A 21,775-nucleotide genomic window follows, 5' to 3' on the forward strand; every position below is an offset into this window, starting at 1 on the left:
CAGCCCAGGATTTCCATGCCAGGTGTCTGACTGCAGGAAAGGGGTGACTTTTGAGTCCTTCCAAAGACATAACTCCTGGATCTTCAGATCTCAGGTTAAGCCTCCAGCCTTGTACAGGCTCCCCCAACATCCAACATATCCAGAAATGCTCCTGCTTCTTAGCTCCCCAGAGGCCATCCTCTGGAAACTAAGGGGAGGCTAATGCTAAGGAAGAAAGAAAATCTAGGAGCCAATGGCACACACAATTTGGTCTCCTGCTTGACTAAGAAAGCCTAGGAAATCAGAAATGTAGGGAGTGGACACCCCGTTAGAAAGAGGCACAGAACCACCCTCCCACTCCTTTAGCTACTAGCTTCTGCCTTAGCTTCTTCTGTTACCTACACCCAAGCTGTAATGACACCCCCACCACCTTAGCACTGGGTCTTGCTCTCTCATCTCTCTAGCAGCAGGGTGGGGTGGGGGACGTGCCTCCTCCTGCCCAGCCCCTCAGCACAGTAGCCCATCTGTCTCCTGCCTCTCTAGAGCTCACCAATGAGGATTACATCTCCGTTTATCCCAAGTTCTGCTTCCTTACATCTCTGACAACGGCAAAGATGCTAGTTCTCTGGCAGGTAGCATGGACTCCTAACTCCTCAGACAGGCTAGGTGGCTTGTTGTACACTCTACATGGACCCTTCCTCCCTGGGCACACGGCACCTACTACACAGGGCATGACATGGGTTGATACCTACTGCCCTAAAGACTCATAGCCCCTGAAGCTATCATCTCCCTGCTTTCCCTGCTCAGGGAGCTCCAGCCTTTCAAAGTTTCTTGCCATTAACATCAGCTGAGAATCCCCAGGGGGAAGAGACTGGGCTTTATCCATCTCCACTGCCAGCATCGCTTTGCATGGCTGGCACAGAATAAGCCCCAACATGTAATTAAGGAAAACAAACAAATTGAGAATAGTTCCTTCCCAATGCATGTGCACACACACACACACACACACACACACACACACACACACACACAGGCACACAGACAGACAGAGAGAACACACAGCACACAGAACATAGAGCACACACCCAGTTCCCAAGGCAGTCGGAGCTGCCTCTGTTGTGGAATCGAGTGCTTGGCTAGAGTCAACTCCAGAAGGTTTTGATAATCCGATTTCAACTTCTCGGCAAGCCCCCACCCCATGCCACCCCCTTCTACCCTCCGGGAAATTCAGAATCAGCAGAAAAATCTTGGAAATGGTCTCATAAAAAAAAAAAAAGGCAAGTTTTCCAACTGGGGAGTTTCCTTCAAAACCAGGCATTTCTTGAGACACCAACCTTCCTAGATGCTCTCTTTCCCAGGCTTGGTCTATGTGGATGAAGGCGGCTCTGTAGTGATAGCTAATTCTCTATGGGAGCTTTCTAGGTCCTGGGAACTGATGTAAGCACTATGACCGATCTCACGCCATAGGTGGGAAACATGAGGCACAGAAGGGATGTAAGCTGCCCAAGCTAGACAGCTAGGAAATGTCAGAGCTAGGGTTCCAGCGGGGCAGTGTGGCTCCAGAGTGCTACAACACATACCGCCTTTCTGTATTGGCCCATCCTGGAGACCAAAAAAAAAAAACCCAGAACAGCAGGACGGGACCAATCTGAAGGTATAACCATTACTTTCACATGGTAAGCATGTAGCAGTTCAGGCCTTCATCTATGTTATATCATTGTGCCCTCAAATAACTCATAAGGTAGGTATCATTCCTGCCATTGTACATATACACGGAAACTGTGGAACAGAAAAGGGGCGTGACCTCTCACAAGCAGGAAGCAGCAGGCCGAGACTGAAGCCCATGCGGGCCTGTTCAGTAGTACTTGAACTGAGGGCCAGAGGGCTGTGATTGATGTCTAGCTGGGTTGAAAGACTTGGCTTTGCTAGGAAGACCTGAAGTGGGGGAAACAGGAAGAAGTGAGTCTGGGAGACACAGGCAGTGCTTGAACTCAGAAATAGAAATGGCCCCTGGAGAGCAGCCAGCCTCTTGACACTCTCCAGCCGAAGGGCAGTGAGATTCTCCAGAGCTTCAGTGAGGGAATCTGCTCAGGGTTCAGCTGTCCCAATGTCAGCACAATGGAATGCGGGGCTAGAATGCAGTGCTCGCCCTCTCCTTATTCCCAAGGGCAGGACCTGGTGAGGCTAAAGGGAGAGGAAAATGGAAGAGCAGGATTGGGGATCCAGGGGACTAGGGGTTCAGTGTGTGTTGTTTCTAGAAAGGGGCGGCAGCCCACTGGTGGGACAGGGGACTGAGCGTGCCTATGTGCTAGCCTGCCAGGACCAGGTCTGAAGGTCAGTGGATTGGTAACATCTTGTGAATGATACACTTGCAAGAACCATTTCTACTTCCTGAAGGGTTTCAAGCAGGCAGGCAGAGGGCAGGATGCAGGAACTACCTCTGAGGACCAGGGAGACCGTACCCTTTTGCTGTGCCTAGGACCTTGGACTCTTTTCCTTTGGCTCCAGTGGGAAGAAAACGAGCCATCCTGGCCCCCAACCTGGTATAGGTGGGAAACCTTAAGACCAGATGCAGTGATGTTAGAGTTCTAGGTCAGTTAGACACCCCTCCCCTCCTCCCCACCCGCCACCCCCCCCACCCCCCAGTGCTTTGGATCTCAGACTCTCCATATGTGGAAGTCTGAGCCCGTTTCCATCAACATCCCTGTCACTATAATCTCATGCCCATCAGGCAATCATTTCAAGTATCCTCCCCAAAAGAAAGTCAGCCTCTCTTGTCAGGATCCCAACACTGTAAAGAACTCAGTGATGTAAGAACACCCACCCTTGACAAGAAGTCCCAGCTCCTGTTGTATCTTCATCTGTGACAGCACCACCATTAACGTCAAGTTCTCGTCATTGTCACCAGGCCACCACTTCCCTCAGTAACACACAAGCCGGATAAGGAAGGCCAGAAACTCTGTTCCACTCCAGGGCCACCACTTTAGCAACTATATACATGACACCTCCTAGTGTGGCAGTGCTGTGGGTCAGAGCTCGTGACTCTCCATGTTAAGTAGGGCCTCTGGGAGTGTCAAAGCTGTCATCATAGAGGGCCCCACCAAACCTCTTCTCTTCTCATTAAAGTACTGCTTTGCCACTGGCTGCAACCCACCATACTTATTCATGCCAAGCTCTCTTCTGATTACTGGCAACCCATTTAATATGCTAGATGGATATGGTCTCAAGGCCTCATGGAGAGCCCCCTGCTTTTAGAAAGCAAACAAATGTATCATTAGGACTCTTACATGCAGGTCGCTGATGCTCACTGACAGAAGTGGTGATGGGAAGGCCCTGGGAAGATGCAGAAACCAGCAAGATGAGGGACCGCAGGAGGACCACTCTCCAGCCATGCAATCCAACTAGGACAAACATGGATCGTTCTCTGGGACAGCTTGGTGCCTTGACCATTCTCCAGTCATAGTTTTAGACAAAAGATAGAGTCCCTGGGGTGAACTCACTTCCCATTTGTCTTATTCTTGATCTACAGTCAAAGAACTAAAATCCAGTGGATTCTCTGCCCACTGGGAGGAGCTTCCAGGACTATCCGCGTGAGCCTCTTCTTCTGTTCTTCCTAAGATGGACCAGGTCACTGATGATATATCAGGTCCAGAGGGTAGCCAAGAAGTAGCTATATGTAAGGAATATGGAGCTTGTACTTAAGCATGGAGCTGGAGTGTTTGCCCTCAGGATTATGAGGCCCTTTAACAAAATAAGGTAGTTTTCGAGTAGGAAGAGGAAAGGAACAAGGCTTGGGTGGGAACTGGACCTTCCCTTCTCCTCTCAATGGCTTGAGTATGGTTTCCTATGAAACTTGTGTAGAAACATAATCCTCATGGACAGATGAGAAGGCAGAAACAACCAAGCTAGAGTGTTGAGGTGAGGTCCTTGTGACATGATTAATCCCAGCACTTGGGAGGCAGAGGCGGGCGGATTTCTGAGTTTGAGGCCAGCCTGGTCTACAGAGTGAGTTCCAGGACAGCCAGGGCTACACAGAGAAACCCTGTCTCAAAAAAGAAAGAAAGAGAGAGGGGGGGGAGGGAGGGAGGGAGGGAGGGAGGGAGGGAGGGAGGGAGGGAGGGAGGGAGGGAAAGGAAAAGAAAGTCATCACCAGATGTGGACCATTAGCCTTGAATAAGAATCATAAGTCACAAAATGACCTTTCTGCAGAATTTAACCAGTGTGTGATAGTGTCCAAGATGCAAAGAGCCCAAACTCAAGTTTGCCCTTCAAGTTGTTCTGAAAGCATATTTTTCAAGATAGGAAGTCACTCCATTAGTTTGGTGTGTTGGCAATAGCTCAGAGGTAGTACACACGTACTTAACGTATCCTCAGCGATAGATGACAGATTAGATAGATTATAGATAGATAGATAGATAGATAGATAGATAGATAGATAGATAGATCCTCCACTTGTATAGATAGCCAGCCTACCATCTGTCACCTCTGAAATAACAGCTTTGACTACCCTGTAAGATGGACATTATTTCTGTCACCACTTCTACTACCTCCAAAATCAATTCTCTGCTAACCCTGCTCCTTTTCACTGGGTCTAGCTTCAAATCCTGGGCCTTGAGAAGTCTGTCTGATTAGCAAAGCCTGTGCTGTATCTGTGACTCCATTGCAGAAGGAACTGGAGAAACGAATCTGTGGTCTTGGGGTTCTAGGGTGCAGTAAGCAAGGTTAACAAAGCAGGACATTCCTCAAACATCAAAAGGTGAAGTCTGAGCAGTGAGACAGCGTGATGTCTCAACATGGACACATCCCTATCTTCCCCATCCTTGACTTAAAATGTTAACATAGTATCTATCACCTTTGCTTGTACAACTCAAAACCACCTTCCCCAAGACAGACAACTCAAAACATTAGCAACTAGCACATCTGTTAAGCTCAGGTTATCATTAAAACACACACACACACACCATAGACAAGGCAGCTTAAACAATAGAAATTTATTTTTTCACAATACTAGACTCTAAAAATCCAATATCTGAGTACCAATGTGGTCAGTTTCTGGTAAGGGCTCTCTTTTTTGGGGGGGGGGCTTTTTCGTGCGTGTGGGGGGGTGTGGGTGTACAAGAAAGAGAGAGAATACTTTCTTTTTTTTTTCTATAGGGGAGAGCACGAACGCAGTCCCCCACTACCACAAATTATGCAGTCGAGTTTCCCCGCATTTGGGGAAATCGCAGGGGTCAGCACATCCAGAGTGCAATGGATAAGCCTCGCCTGGGAAAACCACCTTCGTGATCATGGTATCTCCCCTGCCAGGTAAGTATGAGAGAATACTTTCTTACAGGGCCATGCTCCCACTGTATTATGGCTCCTATTTTTATGAGTTCATTTAACTCTTTTCTATCTTTGAGACAGGGTCTCATTTGCCCAGGATCACCCCAAACTCACTATATAGCTGAGGATGGCCTTGAACTACTAATCCTTCTGTCTTTACCTCTTGAATGGAGGTGCTTAAAATCCTGTCTTTAGATATGGTTGTGGGCTGGAGAGATGGCTCAGGGGTTAAGAGCACTGACTGCTCTTCCAGAGATCCTGAGTTCAAATTCCCAGCAACCACATGGTGGCTCACAACCGTCTGTAATGGGATCTGATGCCCTCTTCTGGTGTGTCTGAAGACAGCTACAGTGTGCTCATGTACATAAAGTAAATAAATAAATAAATAATATTTAGATATGGTTGCACTGCGAATAAGACTCCATTATATGAATTCAGGTGGGCATGATTCGGTCTACAACAATATCTAACTCCCAGATCTCAGGGTGGCATTCTTCCTCCTCTTGCTTGTGATCATATCTCTCTATTCTGTAACCACCAACCTGCCTCTGATTGGCAGGATAGATTGGCAGGATAGATTGAGTTACGCTGTGCTTACAAGTGACACCAAAACCCGAGCACTTTAACAAAACAAAATTCTGCCCCCACACAAACACTGAGTGGCTCTGGGTCCAGGTAAGCACTTAGTCCATCTGTGCTCCATGCGGCAGCGTGAGTGACATCCGAGCTGCTTTGATCTCGGCACACACATCCCCATCCCCGGTCCCACCCATCTCAACACACATCCATGATCAGTCAAGGAAGGCGAGGATGTCGGCAAGGGAGAACACTTTCTTAAACGTTTTTGATCGCAAGTGACATGTGCCACTTCTGTCCATGATTGTTTTAGTGGAAAAGTGTCACATGGTTTCGAGAGCAGAACTCCAGGGAAAAGAACTAAATCCAACTCTTGGTGGGAGGAATAACGGCGGCGCCATAATAAGCTACAATCAAGAGTGGAAGGAAGAAGGGTGAAAGAGGAGGGGAGCCAGCAAGCACAGACGGAAGGGAAAACTCGATACAAAAAGCTACAGTCCAGCGGGATGGGGTGACACACACCTTTAATCCCAGCACGAATGAGGAAGGGGCTGACAGATATCTGAGAATTCAGGGACAGACTGATCTATATAGTGTGTTCGAGGCCAGTCAGAGCTACATACTGAGGCCCTATCTCTTTAAAAAGAAAAGCTATCTATAGTTCTTAGCTGCTCCTGGGGTTCAGTTGGTGTTTGCTATTCTCTTCTGTTAACCTTTTATTGTGTGGCAATTGGTACAGACACTTCGAGCCCTTCTGACCAATTTCACTATTACCATTAGAATAAAATGCCTCATGGGACCCCTCTTTGAGGAGACTTAAGCTATTGCCTAAAGGAAAAGGCAGGAGGGAGAGGGAGAGGGAGAAGAGAGAGGGAAAAGGGAAAGGGGAGAGGGTAAAAGGGAGAGGGGAGAGGGGAGAGGGGAGAGGGAGAGGGAGAAGGACAGGGGAGAGGGACAGGGACAGGGGAGAGGGGAGAGGGACAGGGACAGGGGACAGGGACAGGGGACAGGGAGAGGGAAGAGGGAAGAGGGGAGAGGGGAGAGGGGAGAGTGGGGAGGGGGGAGGGGGGAGGGGGGAGGGGAGGGGGGAGAGGGAGGGGGGAGGGGACTGGCCTGGCTGAGGTCTAGGAGACTAGGAGGGAAGCCTATAAAATGAGGGGAGCCTAGGAGGCCTGAGGAACGTGTATGGAAAGGAAATGGGAATTGATTTGAAATACTATGAAAGATTTTAGCCAATGAGTAACATGATCACGTTTAAAGTTTTAAAAGACCCTTTTGGTGGCCTGGAAAATGGATAATATAGAAACAAGAGTCAGAGTCGCCGCCTGGAAGGAGATGATCCTGTCCTAACCCAGGAGGAAGCTGTTGGAAACGAGTTGGGGTTCTAGACATAGGTATGAATCGCAGCAACAGATTGAGCGGAGAGGTGCTATCTATGAAGCATAAAAGGAAAAGAAAAACCCAGGATGACAGCAGGCTTCAGTCCAGAGCCACTGGAGGGATGGCAGAGGGGCTGTGACATTCTCAGAGCTGGGTGGCTGGGGGAGGAGACAAGCTAGGAGGGAAGTGTTGCGAATCTAGACGTTGCTTTTGGAATTAGACTTCTGTCAGAATGCGCAAGAAGAAAACCCAAATGGGCAGTTGGCTCCACAACCTGGAAGCCAGAAGTGGATCTCTATTTCCCCCGGTTCATCCATCTGTTTCTTCCTCGGCAGTTGGCTGAAGTCATGGATTTCTTGCTCTTAACTTATCTCCGGGGTCTGCGCAGCCTCTCCTGCCCCTGTCCTGAGCGCATCCCTGCCTCCATCCCTGTCCAGACGCCCCCTCCCCCATCCCCGCCCTTTGCAGGGCAGTTTGCAGCACCGAACCCACTGCTCTTTAAAAGTCCAGGCACTAGCTTTTTAGCCTAGCATACAGGGCTGCACACTGGCGTTGGATCAGCCACCCCCTTGCTTCACCCTCAGGAATGTGACCAGAAATAGCTCCCTCAGCCCCCATGTCCCGCAGCCTCTCTCTTTCTCTACTGCCCCTCCCGCGACTTACCACATTGGGATAACTACAATTCCTTTGTGTCTCTGAGTCTTGGTGTTTGCTGTTCAACCTCCCTAGACTTCTCAGCGCCCCACTCACTTTCAAAGCTCCCTCCTTATGAGCTCCCCTGCCTCTCTCTAGTCCTCCAGAACAACACCTTGCTAGCTCGCACAGGTCATTTCTGCTTCGTTCCCAAGGGCCCCAGTTTCCTGAATTTCTCCAAATGAGTTCAGTCCAAGATCAAGTACCTCGGGGCTCTGAGTAGATAGCAAGTGCTGAAAGAGGAAGAAATTAAGAGACAAACTCTGGCCATGAGCTACTTCAGGTTCCAGAGGGATGGAGACTGGGAAGGGGGGGGGGGGGACTGTGCTGTTGCTCAAGACTTCCCCAATCCTGGTGTCCCAGCTCTCCTGGAACTCTAACAAAGTCCACCCATTCAGGGCCTGCGGAGCCAAGCGCTGCCCCTGGGCCTGCTCCAAGACCCTCTGGACATGATGAGATTTGGAGAAGCGCAGGAAGTGAAATGGACCCCTCCCCAGGGCCGGGGACTTTCAGAAAGCTGAGTCACTTGCTTTCCTGCTCAGTTCTTTCTGGAATATTACATCTGTGTTCAACCAGAGCCCAATGCTACCCGGGCCAGGAGCATCACACCTCATTTAGCCCATTCACTGGACTCCCTGTGTCAGGCCTGTGTCCTCCTTCTCCTAGGCATGGAAAGTCCCCTGCAGGTCCCGTGAAGCTGAGTTCCACAAAAGAACAAATTGAAAAGAGCATCCCCAGAATTTATCTCTAGAGACACAAGCCAGGAACGGAAACGCAAACATCAGTTTTTCCCACTCAGCTAAGAAAACCATAACTGTGTAGAAGTACAAAGTAGGCACATATCTATAATACCAGCACTTAGGAGCTGAGGCAGGGGAATTGTAACTTTGAGGCTACCCTGCGTTACATAATGGATTACAGATAAGCCTGGCTACAAAGTGAGACATGTATCTAAAAAATAAACACACACACACACAATTCTTGAGTTGGAGAGATGATTCAGAGGTTAAGAGCACTGGCTGTTCTTCCAGAGGTCCTGAGTTCAATTTCCAGCAACCATCTCGTGGCTCATGACCATCTATAATGAGATCTGCTGCCCTCTCGGGCCTTCAGACATACATCCGTGCAGGCAAAACGCTGTATACATAATAAATAAATCTTTAAAAAAAATCCTTGTTGTGCTGGTCACTAGGAGTGGGGAAAGGAGAATGGGAGGAAATTAAGGTTATTTAGGGACCAGGTGCTAGGAAGATAGCCTCACAGAGAAGTGGGGGTACACAAAGAGAGCAGAGAATGGAAGATAGCCTCACAGAGAAGTGGGGGTACACATGATCAAGGCACAGCACATACACATGTAAAGGATTAATTATAGTGAACGCTATCACATTCACTGGAGTTGTGGTAACTAAACATAGAAAAGAAGAGCCCGGGGAGGTGGATCACGGCCGTGATCTCCATGCTGAGGAGAATAAGACAGGGAGCTGCTAAGTCAGGAGAATTAGAATCATCAGGAACTGCTCAGGACTACACAGTGAGCTTCAGGTTAGCCAGACCCTGAACGAGGAGAGAGAGTTAGGGGAGAGAGAGAAATTCCCACACAAATATACAAGTGTTGACACCTTCAAAGGACCCTAATGTGTTCCATACATATGTAGGTACACATTCACAATATATACATATGCATATGCATATACATATATATAAACTCACTATACATATATGTATATAGTGTATATATGTACATAAATGTAACGTATTCATTCAAGGGATTTATACATCTCATGCCAGAGATGTATAAATATATAGTCACAATACAGACTTACACAGACATGTACACAACAGCACACACAATCACAAAAGGACAACTCTCTTTTCCTAAGAGGAATGTTTGGAGGAATATTTTGAGAATCTATTTAGAGAGCACAGTGATATACCAACTTAATAAATCAGGCAGTAGCCGGGCGTGGTGGCACATGCCTTTAATCCCAGCACTTGGGAGGCAGAGGCAGGTGGATTTTCCAGTTCGAGGCCAGCCTGGTCTACAGAGTGAGTTCCAGGACAGCCATGGCTACACAGAAACCCTGTCTCAAAACACCCCTTCCCTCCCAAAAAAGAAAGAAAACGGGCAGTCTAATGGAGCCTTGGGCGGTCTAATGGAGCTTGCTGGCTGGATCAGGTTGTCTAATGGAGGCTGCTGGCTGGACAGCCCTGTGTTTTGCTCAGTACTCACTTGGTTTTAGGTTTGGAGCAGTGCCGAGATAAAAATCGAAATAGATTCCTCAGAGGCTAAACACATTTACTCCTCTTGGAGAGGACCCTGGTTTCTGTCCCAGCATCTACATGGTGGCTCACCACCATCTGTAACTCCAGTTCTTGGGGTTCTGATACCCTTTTTCTATCCTGCATGGATACAGCATGCATGTGATACACATATATATGAAGCAAAACATTCATATACATAAAATAAAAATACATCCTTTAAAAGGGGGCTGGGGTAGAGGATTATTTGCTCTGGTTATTGTTGTTGTTTTATTGCTTGTTTGGTTTTTGAGACAGGATCTCACGTAGGCCAGACAAACCTGGAACTCACAATGCATTTGAGAGTGAGACTGAGCTCTCCTGAGAAGCTTCTCCCGCTTCGCCCGCTTCTCCCGATTTCCCCGCTTCTCCGCCTCCCAAGTACATGGTACTACAAGCTACCATGCCTGACTTGTGTGGTGTGGGAACCAAAACCAGGACTTCATGCATACTAGGCAAGCACTGGAGTAGGAATATTTAAAATGACAGACATGAGTCAAGGGCCCAGTGTTGGACAGTTCCAAGCACTCCGGAAACAAGAGTCAGGAGGATCAAAAGGCTGTCTTCAGAACTGGAGAGCTGGCTCTGTGGTTAAGAGCACGTGCTGCTCTTGCAGAGGATCCGAGTTCAATTTTAGCATCCAGGCCAAGTGACTCACAGCCGCCTGTAACTACACCTCCAGGGGACCTGATATAGTATCTGGGCCACATACACACACACACAAACACACAGACACACACACACAAACACACACACACCAATTTTTTAAAAATAAATCTTAGAAAGGAAAAAGATCGCCTTCAACCCTGAATGAATCCAGGTGAGCCAGGAAAACATAGGAAATAATTTAGTAAGCTGGGACTCGATTTGGGTTATTCATAGCCCTCCCCTTGTAATAATGCACTTGGCAATTTAACTGCTTTACCTGTGTGTACTGGACATGTGTAGCCCTCTCCAAACAATGCACTTAGCAACTGCAGAGCTCCACCGGTACACCTCCCTCTCTGAACAACAGATGTCTCGGCTCCTGGTAACAATCAAATTTATACTGTTTCAATTCTCTCAACTGTATCCCCAGTGTATCCAGCTTAAAGGCAGAAAGGCTGATCTAGTCTGAATCAGTCTGGGGAGTATGTGGAATAAGTCAAACCTTGTCTTCAAGTAAACTCTGAGGGAGAAGGCCCTATTTACCATCTTCTTCCTGCATGCAATGGGATGTGAAATGATTAAAATCGGGGCATTATGGAAAGGCTCATGCATATAAGGAAAATGATTATGTAGCCTAAACTCTCAGTAACAATAGAAAACCACCCCACTGCACCGCTTGTGACCAAACTCTTCCTCTTCAACCCCATAAAAAGAAGCCACAGATAAGAATTAGACCCTTCAAGAACACCAAGCTACTCAACCCTAACAGTCCCTGACTCTTGCCTACTCGTGGGACTCTTTTTGTCCTACTGGGTTGCTTCATCCTGCCTGGATGTGATGTGCCTGGTCTTATTGTAGCTTGTTATGCCTTGTTTGGTGGATGTCCCTGGGAGGGCTGCTCTTTCCTGAGAAGAGACAGAGCAGGGTGGATCTGGGGGAGGCGGGGATAAAGGGAGAGACTAGAAGAAGAGAGGGAGGGGAAAGCGTGTCCAGGATGCAATATATGAGAGAAAAATATTGGGGCCCTTGTGGACCTTCACTTGTGGCTGGCTGCCCTCTTACAGTGTATTTGGATCTTGTCTACTGCTTTGTTCTCAACCCTTGCTACTTGTACAAACCTGGGTGAGTACCCATCTTCAATTCTTTGGGTAAGATGCCAAGGACCTGGAAGGACCCGGCCCAGACCCTGACCACCAGTAATATAAGGATGCAAATGTTATCACCTCTGCATCCTATCACCATTCCCCACTTAATGCCTTCTGTGGATGGGGTCTTGTTCTTATTGAAGATGGCCGTTCTTGTCATTTACTGATCTCCAAGCAGCGGCAAGCATGGCCACTAGTCACCTGAGGTCTGAGGGATTGTTTTAGATCTATTTTTAATATTATTTTAATTGTGTGTACAGGGTGGTATGGACACGTGTGTTCTGATGCCCTCAGAGGTCAGAGGCGATGGATCACTTAAAGCTGGAGCTGCACCAGCAGGCACTTGTGAGCCCCAACAGACATGGATGCTGAGCACCAAACTCAGGTCCTCCGCAAGAACAGGCTGCAGTCATCCCTCTAGCTCCCCTATTTTTTATTTCTCTTTATTTTTGAGACTTCCATACAGGCATAAAATGAAATATGATCATATTTATCCCCATTCCTTCTTCCAACTCCCCCATATCCTTCCAACACATCTCCCTCCCAACTTTTTTTTTTCTGTTTTCTTTTTTGATAAACAACTAAGCCCAGTTAGTGCTGCCCAGTTAGTGCTGCCCATATGTGCATGGGTGTGGGGCCATTCACTGGAGCATAAGAAACTGGCCAGTAGCCACATCCTCCAAAAAGAATGATCCCTGCCCCACCCCTCACAGCTATCAACTGCCAATAGCTCCTCGGTAAGGGGTGGACCTAGAGTTCATCTACCCCCTCTATGACAGAGTTTTGGCTAGCTGATCTTGTGGAGGTCTTATGTAGGTAACCACAGCTTCTGTGCATTCATGAGTAGGCTAGACATGTCATTCATGGTGAGAAAACTGCATTTTACAGCATATCTCCCCATCCTCCGGCTCTTGCCTGCTTTCCTCGCCTTATCTATTGAGATCCCTGAGACATAGCAGGAAGAAAAGGGTTGATGCAGGTGTCCTGATTATAACTCAACAGTCAGTCTATCTCCAGTCTAAATCCTCACAGTCTCTGGTCTAGCATCCAAACATCAAATCTCATGAGAGGCTCTGGTTAGTCGCCCAGGCCTTTAATCAGCCACCGTGTCTGAGGATTGGCATAGCGGGATCACGGCAGTGTGGTTGATAGCCCCACCACCGCCGCTATAGAAAGTGGCAAACGCTGTAATGCTTCCCTGGAGAGGCCGAAGCATAAAGAGTGCCATAAGTCCAAAGCCAGCCTGGAACACACAGCAAAACCTTGTCTCAAAAACGGTAAGTCAGGACCAGGCACAGTGGCACAGGCCTTTAGTCCTAGCACTTGGAAGGCAAAGGCAGGAAAATCTCTGTGAGATCAAAGCCTGGTCTTTGTAGCAAGTTCTAGGACAGCCAGGGCCACACAGTCAGTCCCTGTCTTTGATGATGATGATGATGATGATGTAAAAATAAATAAAAGAGAAAGAAAAGTGGCCTGTATGAACAGAAACAGCCCTCAAGAAATCTACTTCATAGAGCTATCCAGAGACAACTTAAAATATTTAGTATGGCACCTGGTACTTAAGGATCAACAAATATTAATGTCATAACTGCTCACCTTTAGAAAGGTAAAAGAAATAATAGAAGAGGAAAGAATAGGTGGTCAGTGGGAAGAGAAAGTCTGAAAAATGCAGACCACAGTTAAGTCCATCAGATTATATATCCCAAGGCTGAGAAATAAAAAACAGCCTAGCATCCCACAGTAGGCCCAGTGTCCCACAGTAGGCCTGGCATCTCACAGAAGGCCTGGCATCTCACAGTAGGCCTAGCGTCCCACAGTAGGCCTGGCATCTCACTGTAGGCCTAGCATCCCACAATACGCCTGACATCTCACAGTAGGCCCAGTGTCCCACAGTAGGCCCAGTGTCCCACAGAAGGCCTGGCATCTCACAGAAGGCCTGGCATCTCACAGTAGGCCTAGCGTCCCACAGTAGGCCTGGCATCTCACAGTAGGCCTAGCATCCCACAGTAGGCCCAGTATCTCACAGGAGGCCTGGCAGGCCTAGCATCCCACAGTAGGCCCAGTGTCCCACAGTAGACCCAGTGTCCCACAGAAGACCTGGCATCTCACAGTAGGCCTGGCATCCCACAGTAGGCCCAGTGTCCCACAGTAGACCCAGTGTCCCACAGAAGGCCTGGCATCTCACAGGAGGCCTAGCATCCCACAGTAGGCCCAGTGTCCCACAGTAGACCCAGTGTCCCACAGAAGACCTGGCATCTCACAGTAGGCCTGGCATCCCACAGTAGGCCCAGTGTCCCACAGTAGACCCAGTGTCCCACAGAAGGCCTGGCATCTCACAGTAGGCCTGGCATCCCACAGTAGGCCCAGTGTCCCACAGTAGACCCAGTGTCCCACAGAAGGCCTGGCATCTCACAGTAGGCCTAGCATCCCACAGTAGGCCCAGTGTCCCACAGTAGACCCAGTGTCCCACAGAAGGCCTGGCATCTCACAGTAGGCCTGGCATCCCACAGTAGGCCCAGTGTCCCACAGTAGACCCAGTGTCCCACAGAAGGCCTGGCATCTCACAGTAGGCCTAGCATCCCACAGTAGGCCTGGCATCTCAGAGTAGGCCCAGTGTCCCACAGTAGGCCTGGCATCCCACAGTGGGCCTAGTGTCCCACAGTAGGCTTCCTAAGCGACTCCCACTCTGAGCTTTCTTGAGTCTTCTTCTCCACGTGCCCTTGGATTGTGGAGTCTCACTCACCCTCTCACTTGTTCCCAAGCACAGCCACAGAACATGCTAGCAAGGAGTTATCTTGAGACAAGCAGACCAGAACCAGGAAAGCCTCCCATGCTATGGCACGGCAGATCCCATCACCTCAGTATAAAATTCAGAGTGGCTTTCCTTCTTGGACCTCTCAACTGCCATATAAGTGCAGTACAGCACAAGACACCTTATGTCCTGGGCAAGGGCAGCCTTGGGGACCTGGCTCATAGCAAACCCAGGCTTCCACTGACCCTTTCTATTTCTAGTAATAAGTTGACTTATGTAATTTTTATATAATTTTCTCAGTAGACTCAGACAAGTTGCATCCTGAACCCACTTCCCAGGTCTCTCATCCCTCCTTCCCTCACTTCTCTGTGAACTGACCAACATCTCTCCTCAAAACTCCCTCAATCCTCAAGGAAGGGAGAGCATGGGAGAAAGGGATGCTTGGGGCTGTTTTCATCCTTGATATTCCTGAGAGCTCTGGAACACAGAAAAATGGATGAAATGCAGAAGGGTGGGAATGGCCAGGCCAGGAGGGCAGAATCTTGGCAATCAGAAATGCAAGGCACAGGGCTGAGATCTGTTTTTTAAAGAGCATTCTTTTGACTTTGCCAGTCCGCTCCACAGGAGTGGAGTTCAGAGGATGGCTAGGCAGGCCCAGCAGTGAGTCTGCGCAGTCCTTGGTGGAATCTGAGAAGTGACTTCCTCTACCCTTGCCCTGCCCCTGTGATTGTGCCCCCAGAATATGAGGGGCTGTATCTTCCCTCCTCCTCCAACCCTCACAGATCTCAGAACCATAGGGAAGAGGCAGGCATCTTGGTTTCTTTTCTGTTGCTGTCATAAAACACTGACAGAGTGACTTAAGGGAGAAAGGGGTCTACTTTTAGCTCACAGCTCACAACAGTCTGCCACGGCAGGAAAGTGAAGGCAGAGGGAGGTTACTCTTCACCCTGACTCCCAACCTTGAGAATGCCAATTTTTAAAGAAAATATATTTTATTTTTAATTATGAGGGGGTACATGCACATGAGGGCTAGTGCCCTTGGCAGCCAGAGGCGTCAGCTCCTCCTGGAGCTAGAGTTACAGGAGGTTGTGAGCAACCAATGTGGGTGCTGGGAACCAAATTCTGGCCCTCTACAAGAAGCTAAGCCATCTTTCCCACCATACCTCTTACTCAAACTCCTGACTGCTGTGGTTGTCAGAACTGAAACCAAGCAACAACTAATGCTGCTAAGAAGTTTAAAAGGGGGCTGGAGAGATGGCTCAGCGGTTAAGAGCACTGACTGCTCTTCCAGAGGTCCTGAGTTCAATTCCCAGCAACCACATGGTGGTTCACAACCATTTGTAATGGGATCTGATGCCCTCTTCTGGTGTGTCAGCTACAATGTACTCGTATACAAAAGGGGAAAAAAAAGTTTAAAAGGGACCCACCCCCTCAAAACAGGAAAGACAATGGGGAATCCACCCGATGAAAAATCTTGTTAACCAGCTTACTGACAGCTCCACCCCTAAGTTAGCCCCAGGCTTCATAGGTTTAAGAGGACGGTCTTCACAATTGTTCCACTCTAGATGTCCGTACATGGTGTGAAAAAAAAAATTAGATGATTTGGCCAAGGCCACTGAAATAAGACAGTTCCATACCTTAGCCTGCTCTAGGCTGTGTTCTCGCTGCTGGCCTATTCCTTCTGGTCTGAGGTCATTCAAGAACTGGACAAGAAAGAAAAACAATTGGCAAGGTAAAAGTCAGGAAAGTGGGGGCACAGGGGAGAGAGGCACAGTGAAGATGCACTTTTACTGCTGTCTCCAGCCAAGGTCACAGTCTACCAACCTGCGTAACTCTAAAATCTGGCTCCATCCCAGAAAAGAGGGTCCTGCGTGTCTGGCATCTTAATAAACACCGACCATGCCCCTTAAGCAACAAAAATACAGTTGCCACCTCTTAACATTTAACGGTTTGATCCCACCTCCTCTGACGAAAATCAGGTTCCTCCCCTTCCGGGTGATACGCAAGCCCCACCCATAGACTGCAAAGGTATCCCTGTGATGTAATTGTTTTTGTTTTTGTTTTTGTTTTAAATAGAACATGTTGTTGTTTTTTTTTTAAAGAATTATTTATTTATTATATGTAAGTACACTGTAGCTGTCTTCAGACATTCCAGAAGAGGGCGTCAGATCTCGTTGCGGATGGTTGTGAGCCACCATGTGGTTGCTGGGATCCGAACTCTGGGCCTTCGGAAGAGCAGTCGGGTGCTCTTACCCACTGAGCCATCTCACCAGCCCGTGATGTAATTGTTAACGGTCGGTTTCCGGGGCGGAGCCAGGGAGGGCGGGGAGTTTAGGCTGTGCCGACCCCTGAGCCCCCCCCTTCAGGTGACTCCAGCCCCTCAAAATCTCCATCCAGGGCCTAAATGTCCCAAATCCCCTGCCGCTAGACCTCCCTCTTTGGTGACTCCACGTTCGGGTCCCTAGATAACCCTCCTCCTAACGCTTTAACTTCTAGTGATTTCCATAGCATCCATCCCATCCTGTCCCGATGTGACAATTGGCTTCCGGGGGTGGGGGCCACCTGCCTCAGTGTACCTGAGGACTATTCAGACTCGTCCTGGGATTGATGGCGAAGGGGACTTGCGACTGGGAATAAGTGTTCCTATCATGCTGCTCCCCAGGAACCGTTCGGAGCCCCGGACTTGTCGAGATTGAGGAGATAGGAGGTGGCGCTGGAAGCAGAGGAGGAGTGAGTGGAGGCGGGAGACGCGGAGGAGGGATGTGAGGCCAGGGGTGGGGGGGGGAGGTGAACGTCCCGGGGCGGGCGGAGCGGGCCCTCGAGGGGCGTGGCCTGCTGCTGTCCAGCCCTTGGGGGCGGGGCTTTCTGGAGGGCTGGGTTCCAGAGGTGGGGTCTGTGGGTCAGACCCCTCGCGGTCCGGCTCTGCCTTGTCTTTGCAGGATCTACTGGGGCTGCTTCTGCTTTTTTTCTTGGCTGCGAATGTGGCGCAGGGAGCGGAGGTGAGGGGGCTGCGATCTCGTGGGGGCATGAACGAGGTTCAGTGTCGGTGGACGGATGTGGGGGAGTCCAGGCGCCCCTGCCCCGCCTCATGTCATTGTCGGGTCGCCCTACAGCTCGGCGCACCCCCGGGAGCAGAAGCTGGAGCCTCTGCAGGGCCTAATGAGCCATTTGTCGAGCGGCCTGAGGCCTGCTCCCTAGCGCTCGGGTCGTGGTCTCCTCTGTCGCACCCCCACCGCTGCTGCACAGACAGCCTGTGCATTAAAGATTTAAAGTCACGCCCACTGCCTTCCTGACTTTACCGCCGCAGCCGCCATTGGTGCTGGGAATCCCACGCCACACCTGCTGTTTCTTAACCCACAGGGCATCCCTCCCTGGTAGGAAGCCCTTGCATGTCTAGGACTCCATTGCTCCTAAGGGTCAGGCTTCTAATTACTATCAGTGACTGGCTCCCTGCCACGCCCTCCCTAAAAGCACCCATACTGAGAGTAGGCCACATCTTTCCCCCCACTTATCAGTGTTCCCACAATTTCAGCTGTTACCACCTAACTCTAGCCATAACTTTGCCAGATGTCTAAAGAATCCTCTTTTCCTGGGAGTGGATATAAAACATTTTAGCCAAAGTTGAGGAGTCTGCTGTCAGTGAGAGGAAGGACCAGTTTCTAGAAGCTGTCTCCAGCAGTGTACCCCAGAAGAGTGACAAGGGTCGAGGGTCCAAGGTCCTTCCTATAGTTAAAACCCCAAACTGGCTCCCCCAGTCTGATGCCAATTTTTTGTTTGTTTTTGTATTTAATTTTTTAATTGTGTGTGTGTGTGTTTGTAATATGTGTGTGCCCACCACAATGCATACGCATGCAGAGATCAGAGGGTATGACCCTTTATGAGGGTTTTTCATCCATATGGCTTCCCGGGATGGAATTCAGGGTTTCAGGCTTGGCACCATGGCCATCCTGCCAGCCCCATCACAGTTTTAAAAGTCCTTGGTATCAGCAAGAACTAGCAGTTTGCTAAGAATCCTGCTACCCTAACCCCATGATTACTTTGTCCACCCAAATCACTCTGGAACCCGTTAACCCTTACAGTGGCTGAGAGTCAGACTGTCCTCTGCACCAGCACATAGACACACTGACTCCCATTCCAGAACAGGCACCCGAGGATTATGCTACAGAGACAGCCTGGATCCTGGCTGAGCTCAAAGCTGACTTTTAGCCTGGCACTGCCTCTGTCATAGCACACTGTGCTGGGAAAGAGGACTTGGCCTCCATATCTTTGGAGAAGCCAAAATAAGGAGAGAAGGGAAGCCAGGAAAATGTTTCTGCCTTCCAAAGATCTCTGGATTGATAAGCCCAGGGGAACTCACAATGGCAAGCAGTATAGACATGATGGTGGAGTAGGGTGAGCGGGGCAGGCGAGGTGAATTTCCTTAGAATTTCTTTTTTGGTGAAACACCCAAGCCCAGGGACAAAGATCTAGACCGGGAGTAAGAGAGAAGCTTCGGGTACCAAAACTTCAGGATGCATGGCCTCTGGCTTGTGGGTGACCTTCAAGTGTGCAAACTTTTAGCCATTCCCTCACAATTTCTGCATCGAAGACACCTTCAAATGCTTTGACTAGCCCTGGGTCCACATCTTCCCAGACTGTCATAAGACCTCTGAAAAAATGTCCAAAAGGTGCCTATGGGTCTTACCCTGGTCAGGAGGAAGCAAGGCCTTTTCAGTTTAGCCAAAGAAACTGCTCGGAGGCAGTGGAAGTCCTATCCCAAGATCTCTACTCCAGAGGATGGCTGGCCTCAGAGCAGGAAATTCAGTCTCCAGATAAGGGATGGATTCTTGGTGTTATGACTCGGTTTATATTTTAAATCCAGAGCAGAACTTGAGAATTGAAATCCCCAGATTAGGAGTCTAGGCCATTAGCCCAATAAACACACTCCTACTCTAGGCCGTTTACAACTTTCCAGAAAGCGTTGACTCAAAATGAGTAGGAATTTTGCATACAGATCCAGTTATACCCCAAGGCCCCACTGCAATACATTTGGATTTCCACATTGATTCCACTGAACCATACTAGTACATACTCATTTCTGATGGAAGGAAGCGTAGGGCGGGGTACAGGTGTTTGGGGTTTGGGGAAATGGGTATTTCTGAAGCTGGGTTCGGAAGGGTATGTTCCTTCAAGCCCAGAATGGAAAGACGGTAGAATTTGAATCAAACGAGACGACCTAACTTTGTTCTTGAGTCCGATGTCTCCAACAAGCCAGAGACTAAGTCTGGAAGCCCCCAGCCTCCCACTGAGAAGCTGGCATCCGTGGAACAAGACTAAGCAGAAGCAAGAAGGTGAGATTTGGGAGAGGGGCTTTGTCTTCTTGGAGTTTTGTTGATTTGTTTGTTGAGGCAGGATCTCACTATGTAGCTCAGGCTGGCCCCGGAACTCACTGTGTAGACCAGGCTAGTCTCAAACTCACAGAGATCAATTTGCCTGCTGAGTACTGGGAACAAGACATGTGCCGCCGTACATCCACCCACTTTCACCTGTTTTAACACCAGCAGCCTGGCACCCAAGGACTTTTATTTCTCTCCCTCATCTGCCTCAGTTCCCCTCCTTCATAGTAAACATCTCCCTATTAGCCAAGAAGAGTCTGTTTTAGGGTCCCATCAGTTTCTCCTGATTAGAAAAATGCAGGGTGGGGCGGGGAAGGTAGTGGGAGGAGAAGATGAAGGCAGGTCAGTGCTGGCCTGCCTTCTGTTCCTACCCACTCACAAACTTCCATCAGAAGTGTGTATGTGTACTAATATGGTTCAGCACCATGACTGTGGAAATACAAATGGATTCCAGTGGGGCTTCTGGGTATAACTGGATCTGTGTCATCTGTGTCCGTGAGCACACATTCATGGGGGTGACTTCATGAGGTTACATGACCAACATATGACTGTGAATGTGTGGTTATGGGTGTGAGCGTAAATGACTATCAGGACACGCCACCGTGAACCACGGCTGTCCTGAGCTTCTGTAGCATCAGTCCCCAGTCCCGTACACCATTCGCTAGCTCTCTCCCATCTTCTCCGTTCAGGGCTTAGAAGCCCATGGGGAAATGGCAGTCCGGGCAGGGAATTGGGTCACTGACAACAGGCCAAGAGTTAGAGCTCAGCATCACAAGATAAGCAAGGCATCACCACCCGTGTCTGACTCACCTAGTGCCCGAGGCAAAGCACAGCTAGATTAAAGCTAGGGGAGCAGGGGAGAAAGAAAGGAAGGAAGGAAGAAACCTCTAGGCTGAGCAGCATGGAGGGGCTCTCCTGTGCCAGCAGCCTCCTCCCACTGTTACTGCTGCTTCTGAGCCCGGCTCCTGAAGCAGGTAAGTTCTCAAGAGGCCATTGAATGAATGCTGAGCGAGGGGACTACAGGGAACAGGGCCCAGAAAGTTGGACCTCTAGCTATGTAATCAGAGCAGTTTGTGGGTCCAGACCTCTCTGAAGTGTGGCCCCATTGTTCTCCAGCCTTGCCTCTGCCCTCCAGCACTAGCTGCTGTACTCAGCTCTATAGACAGCCACTCCCAAGCAGGCTGCTGAGGAGGATTGTCCACATGGAACTGCAGGAGGCCGATGGGGACTGTCACCTCCAGGCTGTCGTGTGAGCTCTGCCCCCAACCTTGATACCTCTAACTCTGCCCTCAGTCTGAACCCCCAATATTCATCCCTAACTAACTCTAATACCTACCCGGATTTCCATCTGGCTTTTACCCCTAACCCCTGAACCCTACCTAAGCTCATCCCCCAAATGTGAGCCTAGCTTTGGACTTTTCCCTTCTCAGGCTTCACCTGGCTCGGCGCAGTGTCTGTGTTCATCCCCAGAACCGCAGCCTGGCTCGGTGGTTAGAACGCCAAGGGAAAAGGCTCCAGGGGACTGTACCCAGTTTAAATCTGGTACTACAAAAGAAAATGTACTCGCACCCCCAACAGCAAAACTAATAAAGCAACATTAGATG

At 49.3% G+C, this 21,775-nt stretch overlaps 1 protein-coding gene, 1 long non-coding RNA gene and 1 other non-coding gene across 9 annotated transcripts in view; 1 reads left to right on the top strand and 2 right to left on the bottom strand.

Moving 5' to 3' along the window:
* Window positions 1–17,458, bottom strand: part of LOC147004364 (uncharacterized) — a 39,813-nt gene extending 22,355 nt beyond the window's left edge. For 2 of the 5 annotated variants that reach the window (XR_015047431.1, XR_015047432.1), the window contains exons 1-3: window positions 17,373–17,458; window positions 16,434–16,499; window positions 11,177–11,278 (exon numbers count right to left, since the gene is read on the bottom strand). This is a non-coding gene — a long non-coding RNA (uncharacterized LOC147004364). Of the gene's footprint in view, window positions 1–10,472; window positions 10,714–11,112; window positions 11,279–16,433; window positions 16,500–16,620; window positions 16,723–17,372 lie in introns of those variants that run through there. The other 3 variants (XR_015047433.1, XR_015047430.1, XR_015047434.1) reach the window with 3 other exon arrangements.
* On the bottom strand, window positions 5,131–5,294 carry LOC147004366 (U1 spliceosomal RNA). The gene has a single exon (XR_015047477.1). It is a non-coding gene; the product is annotated as a U1 spliceosomal RNA (small nuclear RNA).
* Window positions 17,095–21,769, top strand: LOC147004367 (C-C motif chemokine 27-like). 3 transcript variants are annotated; one of them, XM_085839392.1, is made up of 6 exons: window positions 17,095–17,162; window positions 17,459–17,526; window positions 17,736–17,795; window positions 20,029–20,126; window positions 21,288–21,420; window positions 21,602–21,769. In XM_085839392.1, exons 3-6 carry the CDS (start codon window positions 17,776–17,778, stop codon window positions 21,756–21,758), a joined length of 408 nt encoding a protein of 135 aa, XP_085695518.1. In that variant the 5' UTR covers window positions 17,095–17,162; window positions 17,459–17,526; window positions 17,736–17,775; the 3' UTR covers window positions 21,759–21,769. The 3 variants fall into 3 exon arrangements, with proteins under 3 accessions (XP_085695518.1, XP_085695519.1, XP_085695520.1); XM_085839393.1 differs by lacking the exons at window positions 17,095–17,162; window positions 17,459–17,526 and having other exon boundaries at window positions 19,969–20,126; XM_085839394.1 differs by lacking the exons at window positions 17,095–17,162; window positions 17,459–17,526 and having other exon boundaries at window positions 19,974–20,126.
* The last annotated feature ends 6 nt before the right edge of the window (window positions 21,770–21,775 follow it).

Source organism: Mus caroli, unplaced genomic scaffold, assembly GCF_978045245.1.
Source record: "Mus caroli unplaced genomic scaffold, Mus_caroli_1 scaffold_6, whole genome shotgun sequence".
In the NCBI taxonomy this organism is placed as follows: Eukaryota; Metazoa; Chordata; class Mammalia; order Rodentia; family Muridae; genus Mus; species Mus caroli.